This window comes from Argopecten irradians, chromosome 4 (assembly GCF_041381155.1).
Source record: "Argopecten irradians isolate NY chromosome 4, Ai_NY, whole genome shotgun sequence".
NCBI classification, from domain to species: domain Eukaryota; kingdom Metazoa; phylum Mollusca; class Bivalvia; order Pectinida; family Pectinidae; genus Argopecten; species Argopecten irradians.
Window position 1 is genome coordinate 40,768,565 of NC_091137.1, and position 17,704 is coordinate 40,786,268.

General features: G+C 32.7%; 2 protein-coding genes across 3 annotated transcripts in view; one reads left to right on the forward strand and one right to left on the reverse strand.

Moving 5' to 3' along the window:
• Nucleotides 1-522: 522 nt before the first annotated feature.
• On the reverse strand, nt 523-8,344 carry LOC138321673 (uncharacterized). 2 transcript variants are annotated; one of them, XM_069265517.1, is made up of 4 exons: nt 8,048-8,344; nt 2,620-3,127; nt 1,901-2,346; nt 523-1,437 (listed from the first exon to the last, which is right to left on the reverse strand). In XM_069265517.1, exons 2-4 carry the CDS (start codon nt 2,730-2,732, stop codon nt 1,331-1,333), a joined length of 666 nt encoding a protein of 221 aa, XP_069121618.1. In that variant the 5' UTR covers nt 2,733-3,127; nt 8,048-8,344; the 3' UTR covers nt 523-1,330. The 2 variants fall into 2 exon arrangements, with proteins under 2 accessions (XP_069121618.1, XP_069121619.1); XM_069265518.1 differs by having other exon boundaries at nt 1,891-2,346.
• An 8,518-nt stretch (nt 8,345-16,862) lies between these two features.
• The window catches only part of LOC138322296 (uncharacterized), a 29,366-nt gene continuing 28,524 nt past the window's right edge, over nt 16,863-17,704 (forward strand). The window contains exon 1 of the mRNA XM_069266332.1: nt 16,863-17,355. Coding sequence (XP_069122433.1) covers nt 17,091-17,355 — 265 coding nt within the window. The 5' untranslated portion in view covers nt 16,863-17,090. The remainder of the gene's footprint in view (nt 17,356-17,704) is intronic.

Sequence of the window (17,704 nt, forward strand, 5' to 3'; positions counted from 1 at the left end):
CTTATCTTATTAGCAATATAGATACAATGTATTGTTTTATATCTAAACAATACATACTTGTACTTGCGTACAAAAATCAATCTAATCTGTGCGATATTCGCAAAGGTAAAGAAAACTGTATTACTTACGCACATTATTTATACAGACACTATTTTGCGTCATTTGTGAAAACCATGGTAACCACAGTAGAATACATAAAGTACATACAGTTTTCACAAAAAAATCCCGATCGGATTCCTCTTTCATTTTGTTTTATCATTATTATTATTTAAACACTATAATTTTGGAAAGTCCGAAAGTGAACTCTCACCGGAAATACTTATTTTAATTAAAGTTGACAGTTTGAGTTAAAAAGCAAAACGATTTGGAAAATCATTTATATCTCTATTGTATCCTAGGTGACGACACGTCTCATATAAACTCGTAGTGATATAAGTCCCTCACGTGCAAAAAACTACACGTGGTTATATTTTGCCTCTGTGAACATTTCATACCATACCAGTAAAGAAAGTCAACGCTTCACAGAAAAATATTTTTTATTATGATAATTCAACATGAAAATGAAAAAAAACTACAATAACAACCAAAAATAAATTGTAATCAAACTTTTCTCCAAAAGGTAGCAATACTATGATCGAGTTATCAGTTGTTATGAAATGTAAAAAAAAAAAAAAAAAAAAAAAAAATTATCGGTAATAAGCAAAATGATGTTCTAATTTAATGTATGTCAACCAGGTGACTGAACTGAACATCATAAATGCTTATCCTTTAACTTAAGTAAGATATTTAAATTACAGTAGTGGTTCCCCTATAATGAATTAAAATGTTGTTTTTTCACTCACTGTGCATTTCTGAATTAGATTGCTATAGTACATAGCTTTAAAAGAGCATTTACTACTTTATGTTTCAATGGCATGGAAAATAGTTTAAAACACAAATTACAGATATTCCTGCATGCCATGCAAAGGTTATGTAAGCGATTTATGGACGATTTTGTTAAAAGTGCATATATGAAATATGAAAAAAAATCACGGTTGATCAATTTATATTCAATCAACTATGCAAGTAAGCAACCTTTAATCATCTATTGTGAATTATTTGTATAGGCTGTGGTACTTGATCAAAAACGGTTTCACAAAGTTTTTTCTCTGTGGAACTGTTAAATCTCTTAATCTTAAATATGTATTCACGTTTATTATAAAGTATGAAAATTGAATTGTGTAAGCAATAAATAAATTCCCATACACCAAGTCAACAATAAATTTATCACAGTAAAGCTAGGAAATAATGAAGTGGATCTTGCGTAGTCATTCTATCTTTTATCGAACAGTCACTTATCAGGTACATTGTTCTTCTTTTGGTTTTTGCCAGGCAGCCATAATGTCTCGAACCTTACCCGTGCACTTACTCTGTCGGCATTTTTCTGTTTGTTTTTACCTGTAACATTAAAGGACTTAAGCTTAACCAAATGTTAAAATAAAAACGATTGCTAAATCGTTCATGGTACGATATAAAAATATAATTTTGACGGAGATTGTTTTGTAGACAATGGAATCAGAATTAATTTACACTTAATTTAAACAAGTCTTAAATATATTTGGCAAGTAATGTATGTATAAATATTGGTTATACTATATACTGCATAACTTCAGTGTTTAGCATTCCTTTCATTTTCGCTCACTTTGACAGTAGGAGAACCTAAGGACGAAATTAAAACGCTGCGAATATTTTTTATTAACAGTACCATTCAAATCCCACTTAACATGTAATTATATTACATTCTCTATTTCGTAGGTTGAATAACAGACAAAGCTAACTGACTGCTCAGATTAACGATAAAACGCGTATGGATATAATATTATTTTCAACTAAATAAAAAGGGTGTTAAACCTTGAATTACCGGACGTTTCCACATCTGGTAGTGGTGAGTTCGTTCTCATTTGCGGTCGTACCACAGGGCCGGACCTATCATCATCCGATACAGGGGTCACAGACACGCGAACAGGAATCTGCGTATCCAACCAATCAGATGACTCACCATTAACGGACTCTGCCGACGATTCCCGATCTCTTGAATTAAGTGACACATACGATACTTCTCTACTGGCATATGCTGGTGGTAGGGTGTTCATCTCAATAATGGAAGTGTTCTCGCTCACCGAAGGCAGTTGCTTTATCATTAATGGTCGACGTATAGGTCTGGGAAAGTCGTCCATACTGAACGAACCAGGATTCGATGGTGGTTGACCATATTCCACAACAGCTTTATTTGAGAAAAGATCGTCCAACATTTCTTCGTCTGACACAGTCACCAATGGAGGTTTCTCGCCATCCTTCGCCTTATTTCTGAATATGTAAATGAATAGAAATATTTTATTTCTAGCGGACGAAGTCGTAAGAAATACTTGATGTTTTTTAGCTTCTGGGCAGGCTTCTTGAATGCGTATGTTTGACTCGAAACTTTAGTCAGTTGACTGGTCTTTTCATCAAAAAAATTTCATCATCCAATCTATTTACATTCTCTATTAAACGTTAGGAAAATACATTCTGGCATCGGTATACTCGAGCTCTGAATTTGTGTTATTACAACGATGATGGATGTATAAAATATAAACTTACCCCTTTCTGACAGACCATTTACAGTATTGCCACACTAATATGAGGACAAGAGTGACCACTACGATCTCTGAGCCAATAATAATGACAACGTACTGCCACAGTTGTAGTCCCATCGTATCTTCAAGATATCACACCACTAAATGCTAGTTAAAGGTATCGCACCACCAATCACTGTAACTTCAAGGTGTCACACCACAAAATGTTGTAACGTCAAGGTATCAAACCAATAAATGTTGTAAGTTCAAGGTATCGAACCAACAATAACTTTAACTTTAATGTATCTCGCAAATAAATGATGTTGTTTCAGGGCGTCACACCACTTGTCGTTGTATCTTCAAGGTATCACACCACTAAATACTGTCGTTGCAAGATATCACATAAATAATCGATGTATATAAAAGGTGTCTCAATCCACCAATCACTGCAATCTTCATGTGATGCACTATTTGGTCGTCGGATCTATTAAGTGCCAGAGACTTCTATCTCTCTACCTACGGTTGGCTAATTTCTGGAAAAGAAAACAGTGAATTTAGACTACTATAAATGTCAATATGTAATAGCATGTAATGACCTAATGTTTAGATTTTTTTAAGTAAAGGATTTGTATTAAATTATTACCGGTTTATTGATTCATAAATACTCACACCAGACATTAGCAAATTGTGTACATTTATAGCAGAAAAGCAGACTAAAATCCTTGTTACGAAATGCAATGACGTCATATATATTTTGACCAATGAAATGTTTCATTGCGAGTTTAAATGGACAAGGAAATATGGGAGGGTATGTATGACAGTTTCTATGTTCAAGTCTACTCGAGTGGATTTTATGTCCAGCAAGGACCACAAGGAGTTTCTCCCGTCAGCTGAAACAATATAAAAATTTAAGTATTTGCTTTGGTCCCCTCCTATGTGTATATTTCATGTTAGGATATAAAAACTCCTACTAATCAATAGTTTTCCACAGTTAATAAAAGAAGGTATAGTTATATAACTAGACATATGTATCTCGTCATGACAGACTACGAAGATAACAATGCGTGGACTGGAGTGCCCCGTTGGCACAAGCTCAACTTTACCACATCCTGGGGTTCCTACCTACGAACAACCCAAATACTCCACTCGAGTTACCATTTAAGTCCATTTAGGGATAAGGTTATATGTGATATATAAACCGCTACAGATCCCCCTCCGCCTCTTTTTACGTCTTGAGAAGTCGACATTCCTCACTAATGTTCAGGCTGTCGGACATTTCCTCACAGTCTGGAATGTTTCACTTACGTATTCAACTTCTCACCCAATAATGACAGAACAAGTTCATTAAAGTCACGCTTAAGTAAGACAGGGAAGCGTGTGTTAGGTTTAGAATAACGACTTTATGATAATGCTTTGTCATGGATCTCCATGTATACACCCATTAATTAAAGAAATACACAACTTCACAAATCAAATAGAAGGAAAATGTTTATAATCCAATAATGGTAGGCTACAGACGTCATTAGTGGGAATTATAAAACAAACTTTAGATGTTATATAAATTGATTTTGTCTCTTAAGTTGACCTACTACAATGGGACTTTAGATATAGTTAGAGGTATTATTTTTCATAAAAGGAATTTTAGAGATAAAAATTTTAAACGTTGAAATAAAGTAGATTGCAAGTTTGGCAATGTTTGCTGATAAGGAAGGGGAATTCCAAGTAATTACCTATAAGGAAGGGGGGTTTCTAGGTAAGGAGAATGAAGGGGAGAAACCACCCCACCGCTATAAGTGATTTTATTTATAGCCTGACGCTCTTACAAAAAGGGTAATTATTGAATACACAATTGTTTTTCATTTAATAAACTTTTATTATCATATTATATTTCATTCGACAGAACTTTAAGTTCACTTTTTACATGGTAAGTTTACCTCTCAGAGAATATTTTTTATTATTATACACAGTGTTCCATCGCATCATGCCTTGCTTGAATAAATCAGTACTAACTAGCTAAACGAGGATGAGCCAAATTGTTTCTCTTTACAGTTATATTCTATCAAACTGAATAATTATATGGCGAGTCACTGAAAGCTGTGTATTCTAAAACGGCACTTGGTCTATTATCCTTCTTGAAGCGCGTTAGAAGTTGCAAACCCAATGTATAGTTGGGTTAATTAGAAATCTGCGATCATGAGTTCTTACTGGCAATGGAACATTTATATACTTTACTACAAATATTCGCAAAAATTTGAAAAATGACATTAACGTGATTTACAGAATATCAGTTCAGCGTTAGTGGCATATTGAAGATCATGTCAATGTACTAATGGTTCGTTTGTTATCCATTATGAATATTAAAAGAAAAGAAAAAAAATTATCCTTACTCCAACCAAAATTTCTTTAACCGTTTCGATATATAAGATAAACTATTAAGTTTATGTTTACTGTTGTCTTTCCACTATTTTGCTGGTAAATCACACACGCGATTTATTTATTTTGTGTCCGAGCGTCCTCAACGCAATTTTATAAGAGAAGGCTGATTCTTAACCACACAACAAAACATTTAGACTAAAGTAGGTTATTTTGATCGGAACAAGCAACATTCATCCATTTGTTAAACATTATCTCTACACGTACAAGCGCTTCTTCCTTTCTAATATGGGGGTTTCGATATTAAAAAAAACGTAGGTAAAGTACGATTTACCGTCGATATGTCCCACTTTTCGTTGAAAATGACGTCACAAAAGTCAAGTAAATATATGACGTTATAATCACCAAAAGGTGGCTTTATCGACGGTAAATTATACTATATCAACGTCATTTTTGGATCCCAAACCCCCTATCGATACTTTATACGTATTGGCAGAGAACTATACCATACAAATGAGGCAACGGTGTGCCTTAGAAGTGGTTAAGATGTCCCTGTAGGAAAAACAAAAATATTTTTATCCTTGGAAAAAAATGTCCTTAACATATCAACAAGCCCTTATCTCTTGGTCGCAAGTTCAAGTACCAAGTGGGCTGTAGAATGACTGTAGACCGATGTTTTTCTCCACGAACTCTGGCTTTCCCCTACCTTCTAAACCAGACACGTATTTACATGACCCTGGTTGTTAATAAGATTTGATTTAATTGATTTTTTTTCTTTTACAGATAATTCAAGCTGAAAAATATAACAGCATATCTAACTGTTTTCTTTGTTGCGACAGCGTAACGAAGAGGACCTACTCGTGGTAATCCTTGTATGGGCCCACAATGACTACGTCAAATATTCTTCATCGTAATGTTGTCAGATACAGTATTAACCTATATGTCCTTAACAGTCTTCCATAATCGCGTGCCTCCCATCTACAAAGCCTGCGACGCTAACATTTGTTTACACCAAGATGTAACCAAACAAAAACAAATACGACGACGAGTGATGTGAAAATGTGTAAACACGGCCATACATGGACCCGGACCCAACACTGAATTCCATCTATAATCCCGGGGTAGATACCAACAGCTCAATCAAGCGACCGTTGTCATGGAAACTCTGTCATTTCACAATTTGTGGTGGAGTAATCACGAAGTTAGTGACATGAGTTCCGACAAATTTTACAAACGTGATGAAATAACTGGTCATTTATCGCAACATATTCTCCAACATAGCAAGTGGGATGACAGGGGTAGTGAAAAGTTGTGTACATTCACTTAATGTTACGTAATTCTCTTTCATTATAGTTTTCCATACCGACACATATAGCTTTAAAATTTGGCAAAATGCTTTCTGATGTTTATTCATTAACTTAATGTTACATAATTTTAGCCACATGCCAATAGAAATAGCTAAAAAAGTGACGAAGCTTTTTCCGACTAAATTTTTCACCAAAGAATAGTTTATTTGCACTTGCCCATTCATCATTGCCGTAAGTTGTTCCAGGGTCACATTTGTTTCATTATTGTTAGATCATTTTGAAATTTGGTATGCTTTATGAGATAAATATAATCAACGTTAATCAACATTTTTCCTAAGCGTCCATTACGAGCCCTAAAAGTACAGCATATATTTTAATGCTATCAGTTGATTAAAAGATAATCCGTAAAAAACTTTTAGAAATTGAATATATTTAATTGCATAGCAATTACTGTTTTTAATTAAGTGAGCTTTAAAGTATAGATAAACAGAATACATGTATTTTCAATAATACAAATGGGATGAATACTTTTGAGATAATTGTAAACTCAGAAAGCAATAGCAATATTATCATTTCTCCAAAACAACAAACATTTTGTAAAGTTATCAATGGTTGCATCATCTACACATGGCGGTAAGATATAGTTAAGTTTCATTTTAAATGCATGAAAAACTGAATTATTTGTCCAATCAATACTACACACTTTTTGATGCCTTGTCTCTTATCAATGGAAAGGTTTAATTTCACTACCGAGAGAGGATTACCAAACAGTTTACCGTTATCAGAATGTGTCAGCAAATACCTGATACAAATTAAATAAACACACACACACGCGTGCAACATATATGGCGCTGTGAAAAAAACTTTATCTCGTGAAATTAATTTTTTTTTAGAAAATTCATTGTAGTTATTTCATTGCTGACTAAGCTCAAATGAGAAATATCTAAGATCATACAAAGCAATAATAGAATCAATTATCTTTCACCCAGATGTAATAGGCAGATATTTGTATGATTATCATAAAAACACTGTTTCAAAATACAAAAATGAAAATGAAAATCTTTTATAATTTGCAGGAAAATGGAGACAAAGGATTCAGTATTCAATCAACAACTTCGCATGTTTTAAATTATCGCAATGGTTCCGTTCCATGCCTTATGGGTCAAATTGAAACATTGATTTTCCGTTTAATTATAAACTATATATATATATAATATCATACGAATATATCTATTTTTAAGTTAAATCTATTAAACATCCGATATTTTTATTTCCCCTTTAAATAAATATACAATCAAACACCAATAATGCTTTAAATATCGCGTAATAGTTTTCATGCTTATGAGCACTCACTAGCTTTTACACAAGAAAATTATGTAAATTACCATCAACTCAATGCCTGACATGAATAAGTAAACAATTAGAATAATAATTGTACATTGTATACAGAATGGATATCGTAGACTGATAAGCACATATTACCTATTTATTATAATGATTATCATGAAAGTATTCAAAATAATTATCATGAATACCCATTCATTGTAGCACTGAATATATCTTAATATATGCAATAACCAAATATGAAAAGTATAAGTCAGATATAGTTTCAACTTTTACATAAAACATCATTTTACATCAGAAGAAAATGGAAAAAAAGACTAGCAAAAATATTTACTAATCATATTTCAAATATACGAGTAACTAATGAATACCAATATTTTAATAATAATAGGAAATAAGTTTAAAACATCACTAAGAAGTAAATCTTACCTCTGTTTACTACATCGTGTGTAGAAGTGTTGAACCGTCTATGAGCTCCTAGTCTGTCTGATATACTGCATATACTGCAGTTGATTGGTGTTTGGTCTATCGTCCGTCCTCTATCTTCTACGTGTATGCATGTACACCTGCACCAAGAATACAGGTCTCAGTGGCAAGGAGCTGGTCATATAATGGGGAGCTAGAGATACAAAAACGACTTCTCTATCGCCACAATCAAATGTTTTGTTAAAGTCTAAAACTTTCCTTTGGTAACTGGGTTTGCTGAAAGCTATATCAAGATCGTGTGTGCATAGCGGTTATCGATAGAATTATGTGGGTCTGACATATTTATCAAGATACGTGTATAAATATCACGTGGTTTTGACGTCACTTTCAGAATAGTTCCTATCTGGATAGGTAGTATTTTCTGGAAAATTATCATTTGAAATTCATTAAACGTAATATCACTTATTTATATGATGAGATAAATAAATGTTTTCATTATAAGTTTTGCAATGAAACATTCGTTGTGGACAATCATTTATGATGTAAGAGTTTCTATTTTGATTCATGCTCAAGAATTAAGCTAATTAGAGAAGATAAAGTTCTGGGTCATATTACCCTATTAGAATAGGGCGGGTGAGATCTCCAGATTAATTACCTCCTTTACTCTACTAAAGGTTGTTATTAGCTGGGCAGAATTTGTCTCACACATGAAATACGATGTATGATAGTGTTAGATATCCCATACAAAATTTACTTATTAAAGCAGCATTATGAATATCATATGTAATCCTAAATATATACGACCTCTATGTTTTCACGTCATCAAAAATAGTAATCGCAGGCCAAAACTGAAAGATGCATGTAAAATGTACTTTGTATATTTAATATAAAATATTTTATAGATATTACGATTTATTTTATTTGCATATTTTTCATGCAGTATTAGTACATTTCGTTTACATTACCACTTACTGTAAACCAACTGATTTTCTCAGCGACTTATTTTCGCGTTTCTATGCCTTACAATTTATTAACGACTGTTTGGCTTTGCGATTTCTGAATGTCCGCGAAATAAACAAAACTAAGTTGGTTTATAGTATATCGCATTTATCGCTTATAAAGTTGATAAAAATATGAAATAAAAACACCTGCTGACTTATTACTAACATGGTTTTATTTCACGTTAAAAGGCTTTGTTTAACAAGTGTTAACTTCCCCTCGCGTAAATTAAAACGTTAACAATATTCTTCTAAACTAATTTGGATTATTACGATCTTCCTTTGACTTCGTATTTATTAAATGTGTACGATGGGCAATGAAGGTAAATACTATCATGTTTGACTGTTCTTAGAGTACATATAAGTAACACAACCATATTGATGTTCTTTAGTGTTAATAAGAATAACTCATTGACGGTAATGATAGAGCGTTCTCACATAACCTATATATGGATGTAAAATTATTTTACCTCTTGCAATACACCCATGTCGTCTGATGTTGTATTACATGGCTAATGGCGTCACTTTCTCGGTAAAATGAGATTCATTTGTAGAAAACAGGCTGGTTTTATTGTAAAAGAGGCAAATGGCATAATTTGAAATTAAAATATCACGCGATGTAAACTTACGGAGAACTGACTTACAGTCGCGGCTTTCTTAAAGGTTATTGCTGCAGATTTCAAAATGGCGGGATTCTTTAATTGTGAAATTATAATAAAAAAGCAAATAATGCTGTAAAACCCCTAGCAAGCCTCTGGCTTCAATACATTGTATTACCCTTGCGTAGAATATAAAGATCCTTCATTTCTACAATGAACGAGTTGTATAATCAAGATGTTTTAGACAATGAAGAAAATTAAATCTTGTTAGAAATTTCAAACAAATCATTAAAGATACGCACTCACACTGCGCATGATCACAATCATACATAACAAAAACAGGGATTGTTACATCCATGCTAGATATAACATAACCAATTACGCAAGATGTCAGTTTTGATATATCTATCTACTTAAAGTCAGTTCAATGCATTTGCCAAGATGGTACCGTAAGAATATCAACTTAAACATGCTTATGAGTTTGTCAAAAGCACAAAGGTCTTTGTTGGTGTCCTACTCAGAGCGACGTTTTAAAACAACTATTAAGAATGAATAAATTGGTTTTTTAAATTGTTTTGAGGTTTTGACATAGAGATTAAAATCCATGTAGCTTTACCAACGTGGATATGTGCGTGTGCATTTGGAGTACCTGAGCGTGGTTCACAGGTAATAAGGAGTGTCATCTAAGGTATTTTCTCACCCACATGGAAAAATATTACATATCAAAATGCTTACATAGTTGCTGATAAATCGCCTACATATCTATCTAGTTGTGTTTTAATGTCGATTTCTGTACAATGACATATTAGCGGGGGTCCATTGTTTTATGGTAAAAGTCCATAAAGCATAAGCATTTTAAAGAACATTAATATACTTGAACATTGTCTAGAAATCATTAATCTCACTTGATATCAGAGCTACACCATACTGTACTTTTCACCTCAAAGTAGGTTAAGATGATGAATGAATACATGCTGTTATTGACTCTCGACAATTTTATCTATTTATTTGAGAAAACATTTCACATGCATTTAGAAACGTTAAAAACTTTTTAATCGATTTCAACATTAGTTCTTTTACGCATTTACATATCGTAATGAAGACTTTTTAAGTAATGAAAATAAAAAAGAATACCAGCATTAAGACAAAATCAGTACTATATGATGTTTATCTCATAACTTTTAAGGGATTGGATATTAAAAAACAATATTCTACGAACCAAGCAAGAATAATGATATATACAAAAAAAATTCCGATAAGTAAAATATGTAATTTCTATGTAGGAAATGTTGATATACATTGTAGATGTCATTGATTGTTGTGAATATATTTGCTATGTTATATTGCGGCTGCATACGGCAATGTAGTGTTGTGGTGTTGTCGCTTGAAAACGTGACAAGGCGACATTTTTTTCTTTTATATCTCGAGTTGTCGTAATTTGTGACCGCGACAAAACGACAACACGACAAGGCGACAACACGACAACACGAGATGGCCGTAATCAGCCACCATAATGCCATGTATTGTTTTATATTGCATTTGTTTTTAACGAAATATTACCTTTAAGTGACATATTTTTGCTGTTTGAATCGTCTGAAATCTACCGCGAAATACGTGACATTAAATCGCACGAGACAAAGAGTTGCTTTACAAGTCTTGTTAATTAGAGTTTGATTTGAAATGTCACGATATTTTAGGTCAAAAGCGTGGTACCTTATGTTGCTATGGTAAAGATTGTTATGTGTTCAATTATGATTGTATATGTTTATTGAAATATTTTTTAATGTCATTATACCTTGCAATAGATTAATAGAATCTTACATGGGTCTGTCATGGTCAAGTGGACAGGGATATTTCAACCCGAGTGAAAGATTTTGACTAATCACCTCGAGGCTTGCCGGCGGGTATTGGTTAAAAGCTTTCACGAGGGTTGAGATATCCCTGTCCCCTGACTAGTCCATGTAAGATTATTTTTCTCCCATCTTTAACGAGAAGTGGAAAGTCGATATGAACGTCGCTGTGCGTAAAAATGGTCGCTGCATGTCTTGATGACGTCACTGTCTAGCGCGTGTGAGCTGTTTTTTCCCTACTATGGTAAAAGACAGAGTGATCTTTCCCCTAGCAACCGCGGGAAACCCCTGTCAAGTATGGGAGAACAAATACTGACGGAATTAGGTCAGAGTAAATAAAAAAAGAAAAAAAAAGTCATAATGATGAGATTTAAAATTCCACAGACAAATGAATATTAAAATTGAAAATAAATCAAAAACATGAAATATATAAAATTAAGTGTTTTCCCGTCAATCTAACCAAATAGTTCACCACTCAAATGTTATTTTTAACAGCTGTTTATAATGCAAAAACAATGTGATTCTAAGTAATTTTAATGTTGACGGATGATTTTAATCAGAATTGTGTAAATTTGCATATATTTTAACCAAAATATTGCCCTTGCATTTGTATATGAAATGTCTTGGAGATATTTTGTATCTTAAGCTGTTAACATATAGTTGAAACATTAGTCATAACTAATGTAGTAGATTAAACCATGACGGAATTAGATTATGGGAAATGAAAAATAAATTCCAAGTCATGATGACGATATCTATAATCCCCAGACAATTACTAGATGATTAAGTAAGCACTTAGACAGTTTAGAAACCACAATGTCTGCATGGGAGGCAAATTGTCTCCTTAATACCTCTGTTTAACCTTCTAAGGTAGTACATGTACCACGTCGCACGAGACTTCCCCACAGCTCGTGCATGGTACAGGTGGATCACGTCAAGTGTATGTCGATTACATGATCACATCCAGACGTGATATAATGATATCAAATATTTGACAATTGCTCTTAGAATGAAGTATAATTCTATGTTTGTTTTCTAATAAATAGCACTTTAATGCACCAAAGCATACATGTTTTAAGGCTTTCAGTCTAACAAGTTTCTTGTAATCATGATTAATAGTCTGTTGTGTCGTATTCAATATTCATTTTAAGTATCATTTATAATTTGAATTACCAAATCAAAGCAATTGGATGGTTACTTGAACTCCTTTAATATTTGTGTAAACCAGATGATTACGTCTCTCAATCCCATTTTATTTTTTTTTTATTTTTTCGCCTCCCGTTTAGAAAAAAAAATGAAGAAAAATATATCTTAAAGTGAAACGTGCAAGCTTTTACTGTTACCAGTCATAACTTGCTCAGGTGTTCCATATTTTCAATAATTTCTCTTGTTTTTCAAAGTTTAGAATAAGCATTATTATTTGAAATATTGTTATTCATCAATATCTCAATAAACAAGTTTTAAATGTATGGTAATGAACGTATGATACACTGATAAAAAAGAGAAAAAACAAACAAACAATGCTTAGATTTATTAGATTTTCGAAAGAATTCATCACACACTACTTATGTTAAAAACGTTTATATGTTTGTTGTGTGGACGGACTTGTTAAGTTCTGGTTTACCCTTTATTTGTATGACACTGAAATTTAATCAAACCATTGACGTTTAACATTTGATTGTATGCGACTTTCAATAAAAATCAACAGAGATCAAAATTCTTCATTTTGTCAATACGTTAGTTATAAGTTGGCGTTTCCGAGTACTGACTACGACGTATTGACTACTTGCTGTTTATTTTTTATAATTCAAGTTAGATGTTAATCACATATAAAAATAAAACATCATAGTAGAATTAAGAATTGATCATCCTAAAAATTGTTCCAAATGTGTTCCATCTCAGATTTTTTTCATAGATATAAGAAAAAAATAGTGGCCAATCATAAAGTCAGAATTGGTATGAAAACAAAGAAAAATGCTTATGATATAAAAAATCAGACATCAAAGTTGTGTTGCAAACAATACAAATTGATGAGTGATGGTGACATCAGTCCTAATTTCTCTGAAAATGATATCTCGACGTTAATAACATGTGCACATTATGTCACAATAGTGAATTATTTCAAAGCAAACATTTGTTTTTCTGTAGTTTAGTGGAAACAGTCGATAGGTAAAGGTCAAATCATACGAAGAGGCATAGGTACTTTTTCATTCCTAAGCAGCAACGAGGTACAATGTATCATCGTGAATCAAAGATAAGCTAATTTATGGCTGTTGAAATATATTTATAATTAAATGGAACAGTCTTTAAAAAGTTAAACGGTGTTCCACAATACCTTGATTTTAATAAACGAATCAAGTAGCCATAACATGAAATATTGGTGTTTTATGCAACTAAACACAACTGCAGAAGTATGTAAAATATTAAATTTAGACAAACTTTCGTATTCGCAACCGAAACTCAAGTTTTTCCATTAAAATGTATCTCGAAAGACCCTGGGCAGCAAATTCTGTTTCATTTATCACATAAATCCGTATAATGTTCCATAAAATACAACGGGGATATCCAAAGACATATCCTTTTGGGATACAGGGGTGTTGCTAACCAGAAATATAAAGCGTATCTTTGTGATATCTACATTATCATGTTGTGTCATATAAGAAGTCAAAGAATAGGAGCGTTGATAGGGAAATAAAAAACGACGCCATTTTTCTTCACGAAAAAATGGAGCGGTCCTCGATGCCTATTGAGGGAGAGCAAACTTTTAAGTGTATCTGCACAGGCATTAAATAAGGATCAAATAAAGTCCATCGAGGACCTAAAACAGATAAAAAGCATCACGAATCACATTAAGTAATAACATGAAATATCTTAAAGTGGTTTTGCTAAACTTTATGTACAGTACTTGAGCCCCTGTTTGTGATTGCGCTCTATGTGAGCTTATTTATAATATACATAATGTACTTACCATCGACATGATATGTGGGTGTTAGGAATTTAATAGGAAAAGGTGACATCAGAAGGATTTGTAAAGAAAATAAATGGTTTGGGTTTTTGAAGATTTAGAAGTAAATTTCAAAGGTTGTTTCAAAGATCATAAAACTTTTCTCTATTAAAAAGAATATCGAAAATTATTACTTGATTAATTATGTATGTATATTTTCTTAGAAAGTTAAATTACGATTGTCATCTTGGTTTTTTAAAAAGGAAAAGATCAAAGTACATTTTTAATTTGTTTTAGAAAAAGTTAATAAAGAAATAATTAATTAAAGGGACAATTTACTCAGACTAATTCTTTTACATAACCAAGAAGCAAAATATAACATAAACGTATTGTTCTACATTTCTTATGAAACATACAATATAAAATATTGACAAATTCCACGTCATTGTTTAGTATTTTAATTTATACCGTTGTAATTACAAATCGTTGATCAATCCGATTAAGCAGGTACAATATGTACGGTGAACCCATACCCGAGCAAAAGTCACGAACGTTAAACAAATGAACTACATAACCACTGAAGAGGTGATTAAATGATTTTAGGCAAGACAATTCACCATAATAAGGTAAACACACTACTGTCAGAGCGATTTGAGCAGTTCTAGACAAAAGTTACACTACTCTACGAGCAAGGGACAGGGTTTGGCATACAAGAATTTCGACCACAATGTGTAATGGCGGACAGCGAGCGAGTTTGAACATTTCACACGCATTTCACCATCATGGGCTTTTCTGACATATCACAGTAAAACCGACTGATCTAATTTCACCAGAACTAGGTTTTGTCCGCTATATGTACAAATTTTAATGTTCTCTTGGACTGAATTGTCCTTTTAAGTTGTTTATGGTATTAATGCAAACACACTCAGGAATAACGGTTTTGTTAAATAATTATGAAATAAATCAACTTTACGTTATAAAAAAACTACCCAGGTATCAAACATCATAGATTAGTGGACATTTATCAATAATTGTCCCGTGTTTCATTTTTCCATGATCTAAATTCGACGTAAATACTAGTAAATGCATATTTAAAGTGTTCACTTGTCGTCAAAATACATTCTAAAATAAAATGTGTGGGTATAATAAACAAATCAAAATATCGTGAACTTATGCCTTTTCGTCAGAATAAAACCAACACAGTCTGGAAATCATTTTAGGAATCACAAACAAACCCTCAACACATGCAAACTGTCGTCTAAACGGGTATCGATAAGACTCGCCTGACAGATATATACAAGTTATTGGGTATCTATTTCTCTCCCTAATGGAGGGCTAGCTTGTATCCAGTGTGTATACCTGTGGTTGAGAGAGACACACGAATCGACAGCGGGCGTTCCACACATGGGATAGATTGCATGTACAAGTGAAACCCATGGCGTCCAGTTTGTCCACTTGAGGTCAATTACTGACAGCAAACACGGTCGAGAGTATTCCTGATACGTCTTGATTGAAGGCAAAATACCGAAAATTCTTTGGCAAGAAATTCAACTTTACTAAGTTATGAAATATCTCAAAGTAGGTTCACAATTTCAAGAATTATATAATTCTAAAAAAAGTATTCATATTGTCCATGACTGATTAGGTTTTTATATATCACTGCGACACACAGAATCAAAATTTAAAGTTAATCTAATTTTAACATTTCCCAAAATGTCTGTCATATTACATGTACATGATATTTTGAGTCTCAAAATAACAATTATGTTTCTCAAGAAACAATAATTACACTCAAAAGATGTTTTAATTTCCTTTGATATATCTGTGGGTTTTTTTTCTATGCAGTGCCCATTTCGTAATTTTTATTTATTTATTTATTTATTTATTTATTTATTAGTCTTAAATGATATTACAGTAAACCTTCACATTAATTATGAATTTGAGTTTAAACCATTTTCCTAAAAACGTTTTTTTTTTCTTTAGAAATTCTTTAAATCTATCAAACGTCAATTTTATCTGCCAAACCGGATGTTTAACTTATGAAAGGTCAAAATTGTTTCTTATGTCGAATCAACACACAATGAGAATAAAATAAACATTTTTTGATAAAAGTATGTCTCCTGGATAACCATTTTATACACACTTATATTGTGTAAACAGCTTCTTGTGTTCAATACAATAATCACATGAACTCATATGCAGGAGTGACATTCTGTTCAGTAATTACACACACACTTCATTGAAAAATGCATTTTCATACATTGTAACCTATGGTGCAATAATCTCTTACTAAACCATATAAACCGAAAGTGACGAATGACGAGACAATCCGATAGTGTCCCCAGTGAATCCTATTCCATGATTCCTTACACGCCGTTTAGTCACGTGTCGATTTACAGTTGATAAGACGATTGGTAAGTCTGTTTCTGTTTAAACAAGACGAAGGTGGGGAGACCATAAACCAGTGATCATAAGAGAGAGAACAAACCTTGGAACTTTACAATACTGAGATATAAAACTGAAACTTTACGTTTGAACAATTCAAATGTAAAGTATTCGTAAAATTGGTTGCTCGAAACAACACCAGAAAGAAGCTTTCGACACCAATTTTCCTTTACAGACTTCAGCGCTTCTTTCGAAACGTTTACGGTGAAAATGATTTACAAACTAAGTTTTATATCATTTTTGATCATTGGTAACTTGACCAATGTACTGGGCTTTTATCCGAATCAGTACGCGTCGTTCCTGAAAGGAAATGATTATACTTTAGCAGACATTACAGAGATTGGAGTTTTACAAGCCGTGGCAACCTATTTTGAGGGTGTCCCTCCCCCCGGGAGTAGTACCAATGTACCCGCCGGGTCACTCACGGGTATAACTGACATCACCGCCAGAAAACTCTACGACGCTTACTATGGAAGTAAGTATGATTTTATTGTTATCTGTATATATAAATTGTAAAAATTAATTATTGAAAAATTTGAAAGAAATCGGAAGAAAACTGATCACCTATTTAGCCTATTGATTGAAAATGATAATAAATCTATTGTGTTAATGCCGATATTTATTTATTTAGATGTATTACTTTTATCTTAACAAATGAAATTTTTTTACCACCTTCATGTTATTTTGACTTACAATTTTATGTTTGAAGCAATGGCGGTACGCCTTACGTACACATCATTGAACTATATTATCCCTCGAACATGTTATTGCTATGTACATACCGACAAATGTGAATCTAGGAGTATTTTTCATTATCCATGTTC